The sequence below is a fragment of the Pelmatolapia mariae genome, linkage group LG7, assembly GCF_036321145.2.
Source record: "Pelmatolapia mariae isolate MD_Pm_ZW linkage group LG7, Pm_UMD_F_2, whole genome shotgun sequence".
NCBI lineage: Eukaryota > Metazoa > Chordata > Actinopteri > Cichliformes > Cichlidae > Pelmatolapia > Pelmatolapia mariae.
The window spans coordinates 700,001-717,708 of record NC_086233.1 but is presented as its reverse complement, the minus strand read 5'-3'; the positions used below and the strand labels follow the sequence as shown (position 1 = coordinate 717,708).

At 47.4% G+C, this 17,708-nt stretch overlaps 1 protein-coding gene across 1 annotated transcript in view; it reads left to right on the top strand.

The window, feature by feature from the left end:
* The window catches only part of LOC134630296 (carbohydrate sulfotransferase 8-like), a 52,176-nt gene that overhangs the window by 10,612 nt on the left and 23,856 nt on the right, over positions 1–17,708 (top strand). The window contains exon 4 of the mRNA XM_063477471.2: positions 14,077–14,262. Within this exon, the coding sequence (XP_063333541.2) occupies positions 14,077–14,262 (186 nt within the window). The remainder of the gene's footprint in view (positions 1–14,076; positions 14,263–17,708) is intronic.

Here is a 17,708-nt window from a genome sequence, read left to right as displayed (position 1 = left end):
TGCATTTCGATGTCCTCTGTGTCCAGCCAGTTAATGTGAGACAAATCCAGCTGCTCATTAAAGCTTTCTGGTTTGATCAGAAAAGAAAACATTGGTCCATACACCTGAAAGTCCTGAAAACACATTTTGAATTCTGTCTCGAGTCTACGGATGTATCCGTGTATTTCCGCGGTGCTGATGCTGCGCTGAGCGGACAGCTGCTGAAGCATTTGAAGTGTCATAATGTGGAAATTTCAACATCGCTTGAAAAAACTGCCAGCTAGCAACGTCCCTCTGACCAGTAGGCTAAGTTATTTTTAACCAGTTACAAGTTGAATCTGATAGTTGGGGTTGTTAGCTAAGATACCGTCAATAAGAAGCGGCACAACTAATGTGTCTATGCGAGCTAATTTGCGATGTGCAGCGCTGGCCCGGCCATTTATTTTTTAATGCACCTTCTCAGATTAATTCACTGCGTGTCGTGCCCAGGGCTGGACTGGGACAAAACATCGGCATTTTGACTAGAGACCAGCCCCCCAGGTATTAAAGCCATAAAGCCTTTGAATGAAAACAAACGCTGTTGTGACAGTGATGTACAGTCTTGTTGGTATATGTATGATTTCTATACATTTTACATCAGATAAAAACTTTGGTTGTAAGATTCAGATAATTATTTAATAAAAGCGAGACATTTTAAATGAGAATAAGAAAGAAAAGTATTTCTTTGTGCCCCCCTCTCCCTGTTAATGCCCTACCTGGCCCCCTGACAACACTTTGCTAGACCCGCCCCTGCACAGTTACCAGCTGTCAGCTACTTAGAAAAGGATCCTGGTGTTATTTGTCTCTCAGAAACAGCTCATAACTTCAACTCATTCATGTCACCTAAAAGGTAAACCTGTTTCTCCATCACCTGTTCAGCTCTGATGATTCAGTAAGGACATCTCCTGGTTTCATCTTCATGTTTCCCTCTCACCACATATCCAAACAGACATCATGACCAGCAGCTTTACAGCTGTGGCTCCAGCAAACATCAGCTGATACTAGAAATTAATATTAAATAAATTCTAACAACAGCTGATCAAGCTTAAACGTGCTGCTATTGTTTAGCGCGACATCTGCTGGTTTCCTCTTTGTGGCGCAAAGTGGGCGATAAACAAACAAGAGAGAAAAGCTGATCAGCTGATCATTGATCAGTTTCATGATTGAAGTAGCAACAGGAGAGGGAGGGGGAGAGGATGAGAGAAGAAGAGGCAGCTGCAGCGTAACGACAGAATAAATCCAGCTTTGTGTCTTTTTCATTGTAGCTGAAGTCCGGGACAAACTGTGTTCCTTTTCAGCTCAACACGAAACGCGTAATATTTTCTCTGAATACGAGACGATTCCGTTTTTTACGGGACGGTTGGAAACTCTACTAACTAACCTTATGAATAAAATAAAGTTCACTATCAGTAACATCATAGCACCCACCCAGCTGTATAGAAACTCCGTCATGCTAGCTAGTACGCAGTACGAGTTATTGTAACTGACTGTAAAAAGTCAGCACAACGAAAATAAACTCCACCTAAACTTGGTTTATATCTGACCCAGAGAGACTGCAGGTCATAACTTCTTACCTGAAGTTCAGTTCACCTGACACTTGGACCGGCGGCCGCCTCGGGTCTCTCCTCCTCCTGCCTCCCCTTTCCCTCATCCACCTGCTGGCCTCTGTGGAAGCTCCACCACAGCTACCACCAAACAACATTTACAGTTACATTTACACATCGATCAACATCTGGCCGATCCCCCATCTTTCATTGTTTATACTGTTACAAAAAAAATAAAAATAATAAAAAAAAATCATCAGCCCATAAAAACGAAAAATCACCATCGGCCCGGTATGCCCGATGGCCAGTCCAGCTATGGTCGTGCCACTAGTTAACCCTTCGCGTGCCATAGCTGGCACGCGTGCCCAGGGTTGCCGACCCCTGTTTTACAGCAATTGAGTCCATTATGTTGATACAAGCAGAATTAAAACATGCAAGTAGCTCATCAGGATTATTGCAATGAAGAGAACTTTCATCAGAGGTGGCTAAAGGAGATGCAGCGAAGGCAGCTGAGAATTGGGGAGCAGTTTCAGGTGTTATAGGGCGTATAAGAGTAGGGGGCCTGGATTTGTTTAGAGGATGAGTGAGGAAACATAATGAAATTATGATCAGATGGACACACATCAATCACCTCAACGCTGAACACTGAGAGCCCAGATGACAAGATGAGGTGTAGAGTGTGGCCCTGCTTGTGTGTGGGGCCGTTGACAGACTGGGTCCGGTTAAATGACTTCAAGAGTTGTGAAAATTCCCTGACCAAAGGTTTGGAGGGCAACACATATGGATATTGAAGTCACCAAGGATTAGAAGCCTATCAGTGGTTGGCAGTGTCACAGATAGAAAGTCAGAAAATTCCTGAATGAAATCTTTGTTGCGGTGAGGAGGCGTATAAACTAGAGCACAGAGTACAGCAGAGTACAGATCCAGCATAACCAGTTGCAGTTCAAAACTAGTGTAGTCACTTCTGGGTAGCATTCTGCATTTAAAGTGATCTCTGAAAACTGTTGCCAAGCCGCCTCCATGACGGCAGGTCCTAGGTGTGTTTTGTTCCACAAAAGCAGCTAGATCATCAGTGGGTAGGCAAGTTTCAGTAATAACAAGAAAGTCCAAGCCATGAGAGACAAACAGGTCACGGTATATGGACCAATTTAAGTGGTGAAGAATCCGAGACTGAATGTGTGACAGCACCAGATGGTACAAATTCCAGATGCTGAAAATTGGTGGTGTTGGCACCTCTGTTTTTCCTGTCCGGTCTAGTTGGGAGACGACGGGAAGCTGTCGAGATAGATGGTATTTGGTGAGAAAGTCCGTTTCCCACAGGATGATTATACACATGCAGATCATGACGGCAGCCCCGGTGAATGTAGCGTGGACGGCGAGCTATCCCCAAAGCAACACAGGGCGGCGGTATCTGGATCGCCAGTGATTAAGAGTAGCTGTGCAGCCGGCGGGCACAGAGGATTAGTGACATTAATGATGAGAACAAAGCGACGCTGCTGCTCAGCAGCTGGTTTAGTTCTGCCTTTCAGTGTGTTTCATTATTTATTTGGCTCGCTGGAGCCAGACTGCTGTGACCCACTGCTGTGGGAATGAGCCGGGCCTGTATGGATTTATTTAGACTCAGAAACACCCCAGAGAATTAAACTGGGACCAGCTTAAAGCCACGATCACACATTTATAGGAGCTCCACCTCCAGCTTCTTCTGTCTGCTCCACTCGCAGCAGGAAAAAAACCTCCAAACAGACTCAACGGGAGAAAAATGGACCAAAGTCCCCGTGCTGGTAGCTGTTTAATCAAGTTAGAAACTCGGGGAAAGTATTTATCCATCACCTACAGACCCACTGGTCTAAAGTCCAAATGACCAACTCCAGGTTCGAGAGAGGCCCAAACGTAAGCAGTCCCATCTCCAAGTACATGGCCCAAACCAGGTCCAAAACCAGTTCAGTACCTGGGTCCATGTCCAGCTACAGGTCCAAAGTCCAAAACAAGATTTAAAGCAGAGAACTAAACTAGCCCCAAAGTCCAGGATCGGGTCTGACTCCAGGACAACAGACAAAACTAAGACCAGGTCTGAATGAGACCAGGTCCGACTAAGACCGAGTCAGACTGAGACTGGGTCCGACTAAGACCGGGTCAGACTGAGACCAGGTCTGACTGAGACTGGGTCCTACTAAGACCGGGTCCGACTAAGACCAGGTCTAAATCAGGTCTGACTCCAGATTGAAAGCAAACACAAAAACTGGCTCCAGCAGTCGGCCCCACGCCCCGGGTCCCACACCAGTCCACATGTCTGGGCGTGGGAGGTGCCTCTCTTCTGATAACCTACAACTTTCACTCATCATATAAATCATGACATTTATCACGTGACCTGATCAGCTCGTCCGAGTTCAGGAGGGGCACGGAGAGAATGTAGGGAACAGATGGAAAAGGTGACGATAAACCGGAGTGACCTCACACTTAATGCAGGACCTCCACCCTGCTGTCCACCTCGTGCTGCAGCTCGCGGATAAACGTGAACGGAGGTGGAGATTTCCGTATACGTTATCCCATAAGATTAGAGTCCCATCATGGAATGACAGGGATTAATCTTCCTAGCTCGCGTCGAGGGGACCACACAAGCCCTTTATTGTGCCGGAGGAGGTGGCTTATCAACTCATCGGATTTGCAGATTATATTCCTGATTATGTTTATTTCATATTTCCGTGCAGTCGTCCGTAAGGACTGACAGAGTATTTCAGCTGAGGTGATTCAAAGATCAGAAAGCTGCATCGCCACAAATGCTCCTGTCAGAGGCGCAGTTTGACATTTCTCATTAAATGTGATGCTTATAATAATCCTAAATTCCTTTATTTACCAAATGTACCTTTATTAAAATAAAAGATGTCCATGGGGACGTATGTTTCTTTTTCAGTGAGCAAAAGTAGGAGAGATCCAAGAAAATTACATTTTTATTCCTGGGTAAATGATGGAAACATGAATTAGATTTTGAATTCTGGATTTAACAGGAAGCCAATGAAGGGAAGCCAATACAGGAGAAATCTGCTCTCTCTTTCTAGTCCCTGTCAGGACTCTTGCTGCAACATTTTGGATTAACTGAAGGCTTTTCAGGGAGTTTTTAGGACTTCCTGATAATAATGAATTATAGTAGTCCAGCCTGGAAGTAATAAATGCATGAACTAGTTTTTCAGCGTCACTCTGAGACAGGATATTTCTAATTTTAGAGATGTTGCACAAATGGAAGAAAGCAGTCTTACATATTTGTTTAATATGTGCGTTGAAGGACATGTCCTGGTCAAAAATGACTCCAAGGTTCCTCACAGTGTTACTGGAGGCCAAGGTAAGGCCATCCAGAGTAAGAATCTGGTTAGATACCATATTTCTAAGATTTTCAGGGCCGAGTACAATAACCTCAGTTTGATCTGAATTAAGAAGCAGAAAGTTAGCGGCCATCCAGGTCTTTATGTCTTTAAGGCATTCCTGCAGTTTAACTAGTTGGTGTGTGTTATCTGGCTTCAAGTATGCTATGTCTTCTAATGATACTGCCTAAGGGAAGCATGTATAATGTAAACAGAATTGGTCCTAGCACTGAACCCTGTGGAACTCCACGATTAACCTCAGTGTGCTCCCATTAAACGAGGTGTTTGAATCTTTTTCATCTCCTCCTTCAGTCAGACACAGTATCAGAGGAACAGGTGACCCAGAGTAAAGTGGTGAGACTAAGATAAGAGCTGCAGAAGAACAAAGCAGTGTTATGTCAGCTGACATGGTAAACGATCACTTAGCGCTGCGTTTATTTCTGAGACTTCAAAGTGGACCCACCTGCTCAGCTCAGTCCCACAGCCCGATGAGACACTGAGTATATGAAGTGTTTGTTTTACTCTCTGAATGTTCACTGTGATAAACATACAAACAGGTCAGACCATCGTCAGTTACCATGGTGATCTGTCTGCGTTAAACACCGTCATGAAACTGAAATCTCTGATTTAGCTGATAAGTTAATCTCGTTTCGTGGTGACACCCGCTGTGCCGAAAACAGCGGACGGAGTCGAGAAGGCAGGAAGTAGAAAACTGATTTGGGCCGCGAGGACGATCAGTTAACATCCGTGTACGCGGCAGCGGCACAGAAACTCCTGCTGTGTGTCCGAGCACTGTGCTGTTACTGCTGCTGAGTGTGAGAAGCTCAGAGATCAGGGAAGCACAGTGGAAAGTCCACAGTATCAAACAAGCTGCAGACACGCGACTCGTGCCTCAGCTCACTTTCCAGCTCGGGTCACCTTCATTTCAGGGGCTGCGTGGAACTCTTTGTCCCCGAGCTCGGGCTCGTTTCTCAGCCCGCACGCCGTCCTGGCCCTCGCTCACGCAGCCCATTTTCTGTCTTTGTATCTGCACACAAAGCAGAGCGAAAGGCCGACTGTAACCGTGACGATGGAGGCTGTCTCAGCGTCTGTGGTGCAGCTACAGAGAGGTGAAATTTCTCGGGGAGCTGCTTACTGTAAAAATGACTTCTTTATCTGCTTTCTTTGCCCTCCTGGGCAGCCGCCGCCTGCACAAGCTCTCATTTTATGTACCAACTGTACATAAGTGTTCAGGCTGCTGTCTCGTTAGCAGCCTGAACACTTTGACTTCAACCAAACCGGCGTGTGAACACGTCCTGCAGGTACGATGCTGTTGAATGATTCCTGTAGGAACCATGTGAATAACTCAGGATACTCTCACAGTCCTGCTGGAGACAAAGTCAGCACACGTATGTTCTTAAAACACTTTACTTTCAGATATTAAGAGAACAAAAGTTTGAAGAAAAGTGAGGAAATCAGGAGCTTCTGCAAACATGTTCCTGTAACTTGATTCCAGCTGTTGGTGGGACTCGTCTTCATCCTGCAGCTGTGGAGGAACACCAGCCCAGACCAGCAGACTCTGGTTTCCCTTCTACTGTTTCACACTTTATTCCATATTTTCTTTGTAGTTTCCAGTGTTCTTCTGTAGTTTCTCCCTCAGTGCAGTTAGCGTGAGTTCTCCTGTTGCAGTTTACCCTGATTGTTGTTTCCTGTCGTTGACTCTCGTTTGTTCCTTTGTTTCCTTCAGCGTGTTAATAATCTTTCACAATATTGACGCAGCTCAAAACGTCTGCGGCGGTTCGATGACAGCGGGTGTTTCCTGTTTCAGAGTGTTGATGATGTCGCTCAGGGAGGTGTGATTGTGGTGGACGGCGTGGAGCTCTGCCATCACACTGCAGGATATCCATCTCCTGCCGTCGTGTTAATCCGGGCGCAGCAGGATCGAAGCGTCCTCGCCGAGCGGTCAGCTGGAGGTCCAGAGTTTGACTCGGCGAGGACGTGAAGAGGGGTCGTCCTCTCGACTCTTCGTTGTGACTCGTTCCTCTGAGTTTAGAATAGAATAGAATAGAATAGAATAGAATAGAATAGAATAGAATAATCCTTTAATTGTCCCACAAGGGGAAATTTGGTTGTATCAGCAGCAAAAACACACATATACAAACAGAACAGGACACAGAACAGAAGCACAATTTTTACATATTTACATCATGGACAATAGCTAACAGAGCAGAGTACTGTACAGTTATTTAAATTAGCGTACACATAGTGTGCAAACGGAGCAGGATACTGAAAGATGTTTAAATAGTTAAGAATATTTAGAATAATTAGAAAAGTGCAGATTGTTTATTGTACCTGTGCATTAAAAAGTAGACATGTAACTTCCAATAAGTTAGTGTATATATAAGCTGAGAAAAGTAATGTGCAAGTTATAACAGTAGACGTTATTACAGCGCTGATGTAGACATCTGTGTTTGTTGGGAGCAGTTCTGATTGTACAGTCTGACAGCTGCAGGGAGGAAGGACCTGCGGAAACGCTCCTTCATGCATCGAGGATGCAGCAGTCTGTCACTGAAGCAGCTCTGCAGCAGCATTTCCATGCATGGGGTGGGAGACTCTGTCCATCAGAGATGTTATTTTGGCCAGAGTCCTTCTGTCTCCCACCACCTGCACTGGGTCCAGGGTGCATCCCAGAACAGAGCTGGCCTTCCTGATGAGTTTATCCAACCTCTTCCTCTCAGCTGCCGATAAACCGCTGCTCCAACATACAACACTGTAAAAAATGACAGATGCCACCACAGAGTCATAGAAGGTCTTTAAAAGCGCTCCCTGTACTCCAAATGACCTCAGCCGCCTCAGCAGGTAGAGTCTGCTCTGACCCTTCCTGTAAAGAGCATCAGTGTTGTGGCTCCAGTCCAGTTTATTATTCAGGTGAACACCCAGGTACCTATACGAGTCCACTATCTCAATGTCCACTCCCTGGATGTTCACCGGTGTCAGTGTGGTGGGTCTGCGTCTCCAGAAGTCCACCACCAACTCCTTGGTTTTTCCGGCGTTGATCAGCAGCTGGTTCTGCTGACACCAGTCCACAAAGTCCAGAGTCCACTGTCTGTACTCTGAGTCACCTGTGATGAGGCCGACTATGGCAGAGTCGTCAGAGAACTTCTGTAGGTGGCAGCGTGGGGAGTTGATGGAGAAGTCTGCAGTGTAGAGGGTGAAGAGGAATGGTGCCAGCACAGTTCCCTGTGGGGCCCCCGTACTGCAGACCAGCGTGTCAGAGACACAGCCCTGTGACCTCACATACTGTGGACGTTCTGTGAGGTAGTCCAGTATCCACTGGGACATGTGGTGGTCCACTCCCGATAGCTCCAGCTTGTCTCTCAGAAGTCGTGGCTGGATGGTGTTGAAAGCACTGGAGAAATCAAAGAACATGATCCTCACAGTGCTTCCAGGCTTCTCCAGGTGAGTCAGAGCTCGGTGCAGGAGGTAGATGATGGCGTCCTCCACCCCGATGCCAGGCTGGTAAGCAAACTGCAGCGGATCCAATGAAGACCTCACCAGGGGGCGCAGATGGTTTAGAACCAACCTCTCGAGGGTCTTCATCAGATGCGATGTCAGGGCTACCGGCCTGTAGCTGCTGAGGTCCTTGTGATGGGAGGTCTTTGGTACCGGTACCACACAGGAGGTCTTCCACAGCTGTGGTACTTTCCCCAGTGACAGGCACTGGGGCAGGCACTTTCCTGCCGTGTTTTTGGTTTTCTGACTAAATGAATCTGTTCTTCAGTTGGGACTGCGACCTGTTTGGGGGAAAATACTCAGAAACCTGATTATTTGTTCTCAGTATTTCATGCTTCATTAGACGCAGCCTGATGGTTTTTCTTTAATCCTGCCAACAAACACTCAAACCAGCCTGGCTTGATTATTTCTGCACGCAGCGTCTCGTTCTCAGCCTCCCTGTTTTATTTAAATGCAGGCTGTTTTATCCTCGTTTCAGCAGAATGAGCTGCTGCAGCGTGATGCTGTAAATCATCAGCCACTCGTCGCTAATAGAAACCTTAATAACACATTTATTATTATTAGAGGGACAAAAGTTTCTGCTGTAAAACTTCAGAAAACAGAACAAAGCGCCTCAGCGGCGATCTCAGACGTCGAGGTCGTGCTCGTCTGCGGCTGAAAACTGTCCTTATCACAAACAGATTACAGCCGCTGCTTTAAGAGCGATGATAAAATCAACGTGGTGCTCCTCGTTTCCTGTGATATAAATCAGACTGTTGGAGAGGGGAGCGATTCACTCGCCATTTACTCTCCGAGCTGCGGCGAAGCTGTGAAAACCAAGCTGGAAACTGACACCTTCAAAGTAAAAGCTGTGCCGCACTGCTTAAACCAGGGGTGGGCAATCTCAGTCCACGAGGGCCGGTGTCCCTGCAGGTTTTAGATGTGTCCTCGAACCAACACAGCTGATTTAAATGGCTAAATTAGCTCCTCAACATGTCCTGAAGTTCTCCAGAGGCCTGGTAACGAACTAATCATGTGATTCAGGTGTGTTGACCCAAGTTGAGATCTAAAACCTGCAGGGACACCGGCCCTCGTGGACTGAGATTGCCCACCCCTGGTTTAAACCAACATATTTCCAAAGGCAAGACTTTTACTTTGACGGTCTCTGTTTCTGGTTACGAGGTTTTGCTGCAGCTCCACCAACCGACCAGTTGATGAGTACATGCTTCCCTAGCAACGGTTGCCAGGCAGTCACCTGTGTAACTGAGGCCTCAGTTCAGTTTTAAGATTTACCGTGGTAACCGTTTCCATGGTGAGGATAGCACAGTACAGAGCCGTGCCTTAAACGAAACATCGACACAAAAAATTTAAATTATTCGAAATACTCAATGAATCGTTGCAGCCCTTCTGTAATATAATATAATATAGTTTAATACAGTGTTTCCCAACCACTGGGGCGCGGGACATAGGTGTGGCGTGAGAAATGATCAGGTGAGCCGTGGAAGATTATCTGGTTCCACCTGATTAGTACTCTGAGGCAGCGGTTCCCAGCCTTTTTTACTGCATGGACGGGTTTATGTCCGACAATATTTTACAGACCGGCCTTTAAGGTGTCGCAGATAAATACAACAAAATAAAACCGGTACCAAAAACAGAAGATTTATTCATAACACAGACCCAGGGAAACAGAGTTAACGATAAAAATGATTAAAAAAATAACGATAAAACCGTGAAAACCATAAATTTCACGCCTGAGCCTCAACTCTCGCAGCCCAGTACCAAACGGACCGCCGTTTTAAGTAATCAGTGTGAGTAACGGGCAGAACAATGACATTCTCTTCCACTAGAGGGCAGTACAACTACCTGCTCTAATTCAATGGGTCGCAACTGCCAGTAAGACAGAAGACGACGAAGAAGAAATGACGATAGTCATGCTGTGAGACGACGCAGCGTCTCACAGCTGGAAAAGTAATTGCAAAGGAAAAGTAGTCAGTGTGACCTGGTCCTGGAGGAAACTCCCAGATGAAGGCCCCAGCATGAGCAGTGGTCAGAAGGAAGCTAAGAAGGTAAACTGGGGACAAACCGAGCCAATTCTGCTCTGCCTGGAGTGCGGGGGAAATGATCAATGTGCTTTTTGTGACATTTTTGTTTTTGCTGTGTGATTTTTATAATGTGAAACATGTGCCGTGGCTCCAAAAGGTTGGAAACACTGGTTTAATTTGTACAGTATGACAGATTGGTGACATCACAGCACCGACACCCGTTTTGAAGCCTTGGGAGGCCTTATTAATTTATTCCATCCATCCATCCATTCGCTTATCCTTTTCAGGGTCGCGGGGGGCGCTGGAGCCTATCCCAGCTGTCATAGGGCGAGAGGCGGGGTACATCCTGGACAGGTCGCCAGTCTGTCGCAGGGCTAACACACAGGGACAGACAACCATTCACACTCACATTCACACCTAGTGGCAATTTGGATTATCCAATTAACCTATCCCCACAAGCTGCATGTCTTTGGACGGTGGGAGGAAGCCGGAGTACCCGGAGGGAACCCACGCAAACACGGGGAGAACATGCAAACTCCACACAGAAAGACCCCGGCCTGATGTTGGAATTGAACTCAGGACCTTCTTGCTGTGCGGCAACAGTGCTAACCACCGTGCCACCGTGCTGCCTTATTTTCATTTTAATCATTTCTAAGTCTAAGGAAGTCCACTCCACGCCTCCTAGGTCAGCTCTTCCCACTGGGCGGAGGCCGGGGCATAAACCCGGCCACACTGCAGAGGTGATCTCTCTCAGCTGGTCTAGGAACACCTACGTGCCAGGAGGAGGAGTTGGAGGAGGAGGCTGGGAGGCCTGAGCTTCTGTGGATAGACCCTGAGCTGGATCAGCAGCAGAGGATGGGTGGAATAAATAAACAGACTGATTGGCTGGATCCATTTATGCGTCACATGATCAGCTGAAAACATCTGAAACCATCACAGAGTCTCTCAGCACAAAACACAAAAGTTAGTTTGTGTGGCCTGCAGATACAGACACTGCGGCACTGTGCGTGTGTGTGTGTGTGTTATGGGCTCACCTGCTGTGTGACGCTGCAGACGGAAACAGATGTTCCTGCTCGGCCTCATGGGAGCAGGAAGTGTGCAGTCAGCAGGAGAGATGGCTGTGCAGTAAAAACAAACACACACACACACACACAGAGCAGGTTCAGTAAACGGCCAGTGATGGCATTGGTTTTTGTCCTGTGACGGCGCCCTCCTGTGGTCATGTCAAAGTGTACCTGCTTGATCAGTTATCGTCATAGAAACCAGGATGGAGGCGCTTCACGTGTCCCTATAAGTCGTATCTTCTCTTGTTCAGGCGCAGTGCTGCCACCTAGTGGTGCAGGTGTGGTCCAACACAGAGTTCGTGGAGCCACCTGTCGGTAAAGATGACTCCGTGTACGAGAGTGAGTTTCCGGCACAGTCAGGAGTTTTACTCGTCTGCCACATGGATCACAGTCATTTGACTTTCAGGCTTTTTTGGGGGGGGCAGAAGGACGTGTGTCAGGATGGAGTAGGGCCGTGTGATATAACAATATATATCAGATAACGATATAAAAACGTCTATCGTTTCATGTTACGCTATCGTTTGTTTCGTGGTGTCGCAAAACAAACCGTTTACAACATTTTCATGGTTTGATGGTCACTGTAGAATTTCTCTCTTTCTCGCTTTCTCTTATATTTAATGTAACCACACTACGGACGGACAAGCAACTGTTTTTACTCGTTGTCGTTAGCAACAACAACGGTAAAACCATTGCGTGGCTCTGCCATCTGTTTGTTTATTTTCCACATAAACCTTTCACAATAAAGCTGAAGATCCTGTTGAGACTTTTCAAAATAAACTGAATCCCTTGGTGGGCGGTGGTGATAACCTGCAGGTCGCTGTGCATTGATCAATGCTGTGGAAACAGAAAATAAACTGAAGGAGCTTTAAAAGCTCAGTGTTGAAGGCCAACGAGAGCGAGTAACCTGAGAACCAAAGTCTAATGAAGACGTTATTAAAGGAGCGTCTGAGTGAGCACAGCTGATCGATCAGCTGATTGTGAGTTTTCAGGAAGCACTGGAGGACCAGGAGCAGCTCTCGTTTTTCCTCCCCCACCACTCGTAAATCACCCTCATGTTCTCCATCATTCTCTCGGTCAGAGCGTGAGTGGACGAACGCCGAAATGATCCTCGTGGGGAAAAGAGTCACAGGAAGTAGAACGTCATGTTATTGCACATGCTCATTTCCCACAGAGAGAGCAGGTTTGTGATATCCTGACAGGAAGTGAAAGTGTCACGCTCCACCAGACTCCATTCACAAAACCAGGAATTTAACCTCCAATGAGCACTGAGCTGTCGGAGGCCTTTGACAGTGTGTCACTGGTTTTGCGTTTGGCTGTGGTCACAGCTGGCAGCACGAGGTGACACCTGGACCCTGCAGAGGCCGCACAGGTTGTTCAACTCCTCCAGGATGGCACATCAGTACGTGCCATCGTCAGGTTTGCTGTGTCTCCCAGCACCGTCTGAGGAGCACAGAGGAGACTCCAGGAGACGGACGGTTACTGGACTGGGCCGTAGAAGGCCTTAACCCATCAGCAGGACCAGTATCTGCTCCTTTGTGCAAAGAGGAAGACCTGCAGCAGGTCACTGGTGTGAACGTCTCTGACCAAACAATCAGAAATAGACTTCATGAGGTTTGCCTGAGGGCCACATGTCCTGTAGTGGGCCCACGCTCACTGCCCTAGAACACCAGAACCGGCAGGTCCACCGCTGTCCCCCAGCTCTGCAGAGATGAGGGCGGGCTCAGCCTGAGCACACGTGTCAGAGCTGAAAGTGTCTGGAGAAGCCGAGGAGAACGCCAGCTCGGCGGTGGGTCAGTGATGGTTGGGTATCCATGGAGGGATGCAGACCTCTACAGGTATATTGCCACGGTGACCTCTGTCCTCTGTAGGAGGGGACAGCTACAAAATAATGTCAACAATGATGTAAGACTTACTGCAGACGTCCGTGTTTGATGAGAACGATTCATTTTATTGGAAACACTCACAGTGAAACTCTCTGCTGTGGTGACCACCTCCTCCTCCTCCTCAGGAGGTGCAGCATGGCTCCAACGGCCACCCAGATCTTCAACTGCAGCTTCCGTGGAGGTTTCAGCCTATCAGCATCCAGCCAGCGTGCAGCTGTTTGGAGGTTTCGTGTGGATCTTTCCATCGTGTGTGTAATGGCTGTGGGGTGTGGTCGTCACCCTGCTGGGCGGGCGGTGTCGACACTCATGTTTGTGAGGTGATGGAGGGTGCTTGATAAAAACCTGAGCGTGAAGCGGTGTAAGATTTTCACATCTATACCGCAGGTGGAGCTGCCGGGAGGCTGACAGGTCACACCCACAGCGCCACTATTTGGACACTTACCACCACTAGGGGGGCACTGCTGCGCTCAGGTGTGCATGTGCTCAGAGAGACAGTAAAGGTACTGAGGCAGCAGGAGTGTGGTTGGAGGAGGTGGAGCAGGTGACGGTGTTTAAAGGAAACAGAGAGGAACTGTCGGCGCTCAGAGTGAAACGCCGAAGCTCGGCCTCAGAGGCATCCGATGGCGTGCAGTCGCACGGCGAGCATCAGGTTTGCATGTCTTTATCAGATCTCGTCTGAAGTGTTTGTGTCTCCTCAGGTGCTCGCCGTGGTCGGTCCAGGATGAGCCTGCTGGGCGTTCGGAGGAGGCTGCTGTGTGCTGCCGTGAAGCCGCCCTGCTCCCTCTGCTTCCTCCTGTGGTTCCTCCTGCTGCTGGGAGCCGGATCGCTGCTGCTGCTCGCCCGCCTGCAGAACCTCACCGAGCCAGTCCTCCAGCGGCGCCCAGGTTAGTTCTTCTCCATGTTTTCTTCGCCTCCTTTCACTCTGGTGCTCGTTACGCCGCCCCCTGCAGGGCGTAGAAACCTGCAGCATGCTGTGTTTTTGCATGTTCAGCACCACCTCTGAGGTTTTAGGAAGGATAAAGTGTTAGAGGACGCGCTGCGTTCCAGCCCCCACCTGAGGTCATGTGATGGACACAGTTGATCGGCTGAGGTTCCTGTGCAGTAGTGATGGGTCGTTCGCGAACGAAATGGCTCTTAGAGCCGGATCTTTGAAGTGAACGACCCGAGCCGGCTCCTTATCGCGAGCCGTGGGTTTTTTTTTTTTCTTTCTCTCACCCTCTCTCTCTCTCGCACTCTTTTTCCGCTTCACTCTGCACGCGAGCCTTGTGCTTTGCGCTGGGCAGAGGGGGGAGGGGCGGTAGTTACACTCGCAGTAGCACAGGAACAGAGCGGGAGGGAGAGAGAGAGAAAGAGAGCCAGGGACAACAACGTCACATTAAAAAGGTATAGTAATCATCCACAACTATTTTCAGTTGCAGATGATAAAAGATTCAGAAAGTTTATTCATGCAGGCCCATATGACAGAGAATATGCATCTTCTTTTTCATATCTTAATTTATATTTAATTGTGCTGTGGTTTGCAGTGTTTTGTGTTGTTTCATTTTAAATTTGTTCAAAAGGAAAGCTGAAAATTTAAATAGTTAAAAGTTGAACAGTGACTAGTTGGTTTTTGTATTATATGACTTATTTATTACACTTTATGTGGAGTGACTAAATAAAAGTATATTTACAGCAGCAGGTACAAACTTCAAAACACGTACAAACCCTGAAGCAAGTACATACTCCAAAACACGTAAAAACTCAGGCTACATCCACACGTACCCGGGTATTTTTGAAAACGGAGATTTCTAAAAAATGCCTGTAAGGGTGGATATTCTCGAAAACTCCGTTTTTGCATTTAAGCGTTGATGAGGAAAACGGAGAAAACGCAGCGTCAAAGGTGTGCGCCTTTTTTGACGTCACACTGTGCGCCACGTTTTGTTTCGGTGAAATGAATTTCTACAATACTGTTACTGTTAATTGTACTCTCTGCAGTGTTTAAATGCTCACATATACACACACAGTTACTGTCCCTCCACACATACGACTCGGTTCTGCTTCTACACCCCATCTTTGTTTACTATTTCCCACCGAGGCTTCTAGACTTCTGATTGGCCAACATTTCTACACGTTTAGGAATATATCGGCACCTGTTGCTTTGGCATGCTCCTAGCAGCGTTTTCCTTCATTTCTGCGTTTACGTGTGGACGGGATTATTTTTTAAAACGAAAATGGAAAATCTCTGTTTTCAAAAATACCCGTGTACGTGTGGACGTAGCCTCAGAAGCACATAAAAATTCCAAAACATGTACAAAAGACAACAGAAGTGCTCCAGAATGCTAGGCGCAGTGTTGAGCTTTTGTTACCTAGAGGCTACACAAGCCAGCAAGTACCAACGACCGGTGTGTGGTAGTAACAGGTAAATGAACTTTTTTTTAAAATTATTTGAATATATATATGAGTGCTTGTGTATAAATACACAAACCATATACATATGCAATTGTGTAATTTAAGTGATCTAGGTAGCTCTGTTTTGGAAGTTCAGTTAACGCTAGAAATGTGTTTTAGAGTTTGTACGTGTCTCTAGGGGCCACTGTATATATTTATATATAAACATATATAAATAAAACCACTTTTTTTTACATTAGTAATTCCTTTTGTGCATAATTTTATATTATTGTAATAATAAATTAATTAAAGCAACGAAACAACCTGAAGAGCTGGTTCGGAGCCGAAAGAGCTGGCTCTTTTTAGTGAGCCGAGCCGAAAGACCCGGTTCTCTAAAAAGAGCCGGAAATCCCATCACTACTGTGCAGGTCGTCTGAGCTCAGGTCTGCAGGTGGCAGTCACAGTTCTGCTCCTCTAAAACAGCCAGCAGGGGTCAGAGGTCACAGAGGAGCGTGGAGCAGCAGCTCCGCCTGAGAAGCAAACCCACCAACAAACGTCACAACCTCCTGTCCAGCTTTCAGGCACGTCTCAGGTTCATGCCGCGTGTTAATGAGTCATAAAGACGTGAACGAATGTCTGGAATCTGCTCCTGGAAGCAGGACAGATTCTGTCCAATCACAATCGAGTATCGAGTGCCATCCCGACCTTGGTGATGTGATGCTCCCGTGTTCTGCGGACGGACCCGTGCGTTGAAAGCTCTGCGTAAGCATGCTCAGTGGGACGAATTAAAAGTCCATGATGGAGGCACCGGCCAATCACAGAACAGGACAGGGTTACACTTTCATCACGTTCTCCTGACCTCTGACCTCCTTTCCTCTGAGAGCTGCTGCTCGCTGCGTGTTTCCTGCGTTATGCTCAGAAATCTCAGCTCATCAGCAGCCACGTCACACTCGTTCTTCATCATTCTGATGCTCGTCTTCATCATACCTACATGCACCGAGCTGCTGGCCCCTGATTGGCTGATCGGGTTTTTAATGAGCAGTTGAACAGGTGTACCTGACTGTGACCTTGTATGCTCTATCTGAGCCGTTCACTGGTTGACTCATGTGGCGTCTGGGCGAGAGGACGTGAGGTGACAGGCAGCTGGTGACACGCTTTGCTGCATTACAGCGTCACACACACCTCCTTCAGAGAGCAGCCTGTGATTGGTTTAGTCTCTGAAACATGTACTTCATTACAAAAGTTACTTTGTTAGAGTAATGCATTACTTCAGTCTGCTCCTTCTCAGCGACGCTAGCTCGGTGCTAGCATGCTGTCTGCACAGAAAACATGGTGCTCTGAGAGTACTGTCAGCATCGTGAGCAGAGGCAGCGGTGCAGATTATTTTACTGTGGGGTGGGCGGAGCTTCAGGCGCTGCATGACGTGTATAAAAAAACATTTGTCTACATTTTAAATGACGTAGAGCGCCGATGCCGCGCCTGCTGCTCCATCAGCCTCATCTCAGGTTTCAGCACCGACCTTCACTGCTCCCATTCTCCGATAGCGTCTGTCTGCAGGAGGTAGGCGATGACACCTGTGCTGAGGCGACGGCAGAGATCAATGAGGCAAGCGGCTGATTTCGTGAGGGGGCAGGCAAACGTTGCACTCGATTCTTTTCTCCATCAGCTGTTGCAGATTTGCCGCTGAGCTTCGAGCCTCGTCTGTTTTCGCCAAACACGCATACCTGTTGAGTCAGTTCCTGCCTGTGCTGTCATGAACTTTGACCTTTAACTGAGGCCTGTAGAGTCTGAGATGGAGCTCCTGGGTGATGTCAGGTGACTGTGCTGTCCTGACTGCTCTTACTAACTGATGTTAAAGACGTCTCAGCGCTCTTTGGTCTAATTCATGCTTTTAATGTGACGCTCAGGTTGTTCGTGCCTCTTTAAACTGGTTGTCTGATGGTTTTCCTGACACTGGGAGTTC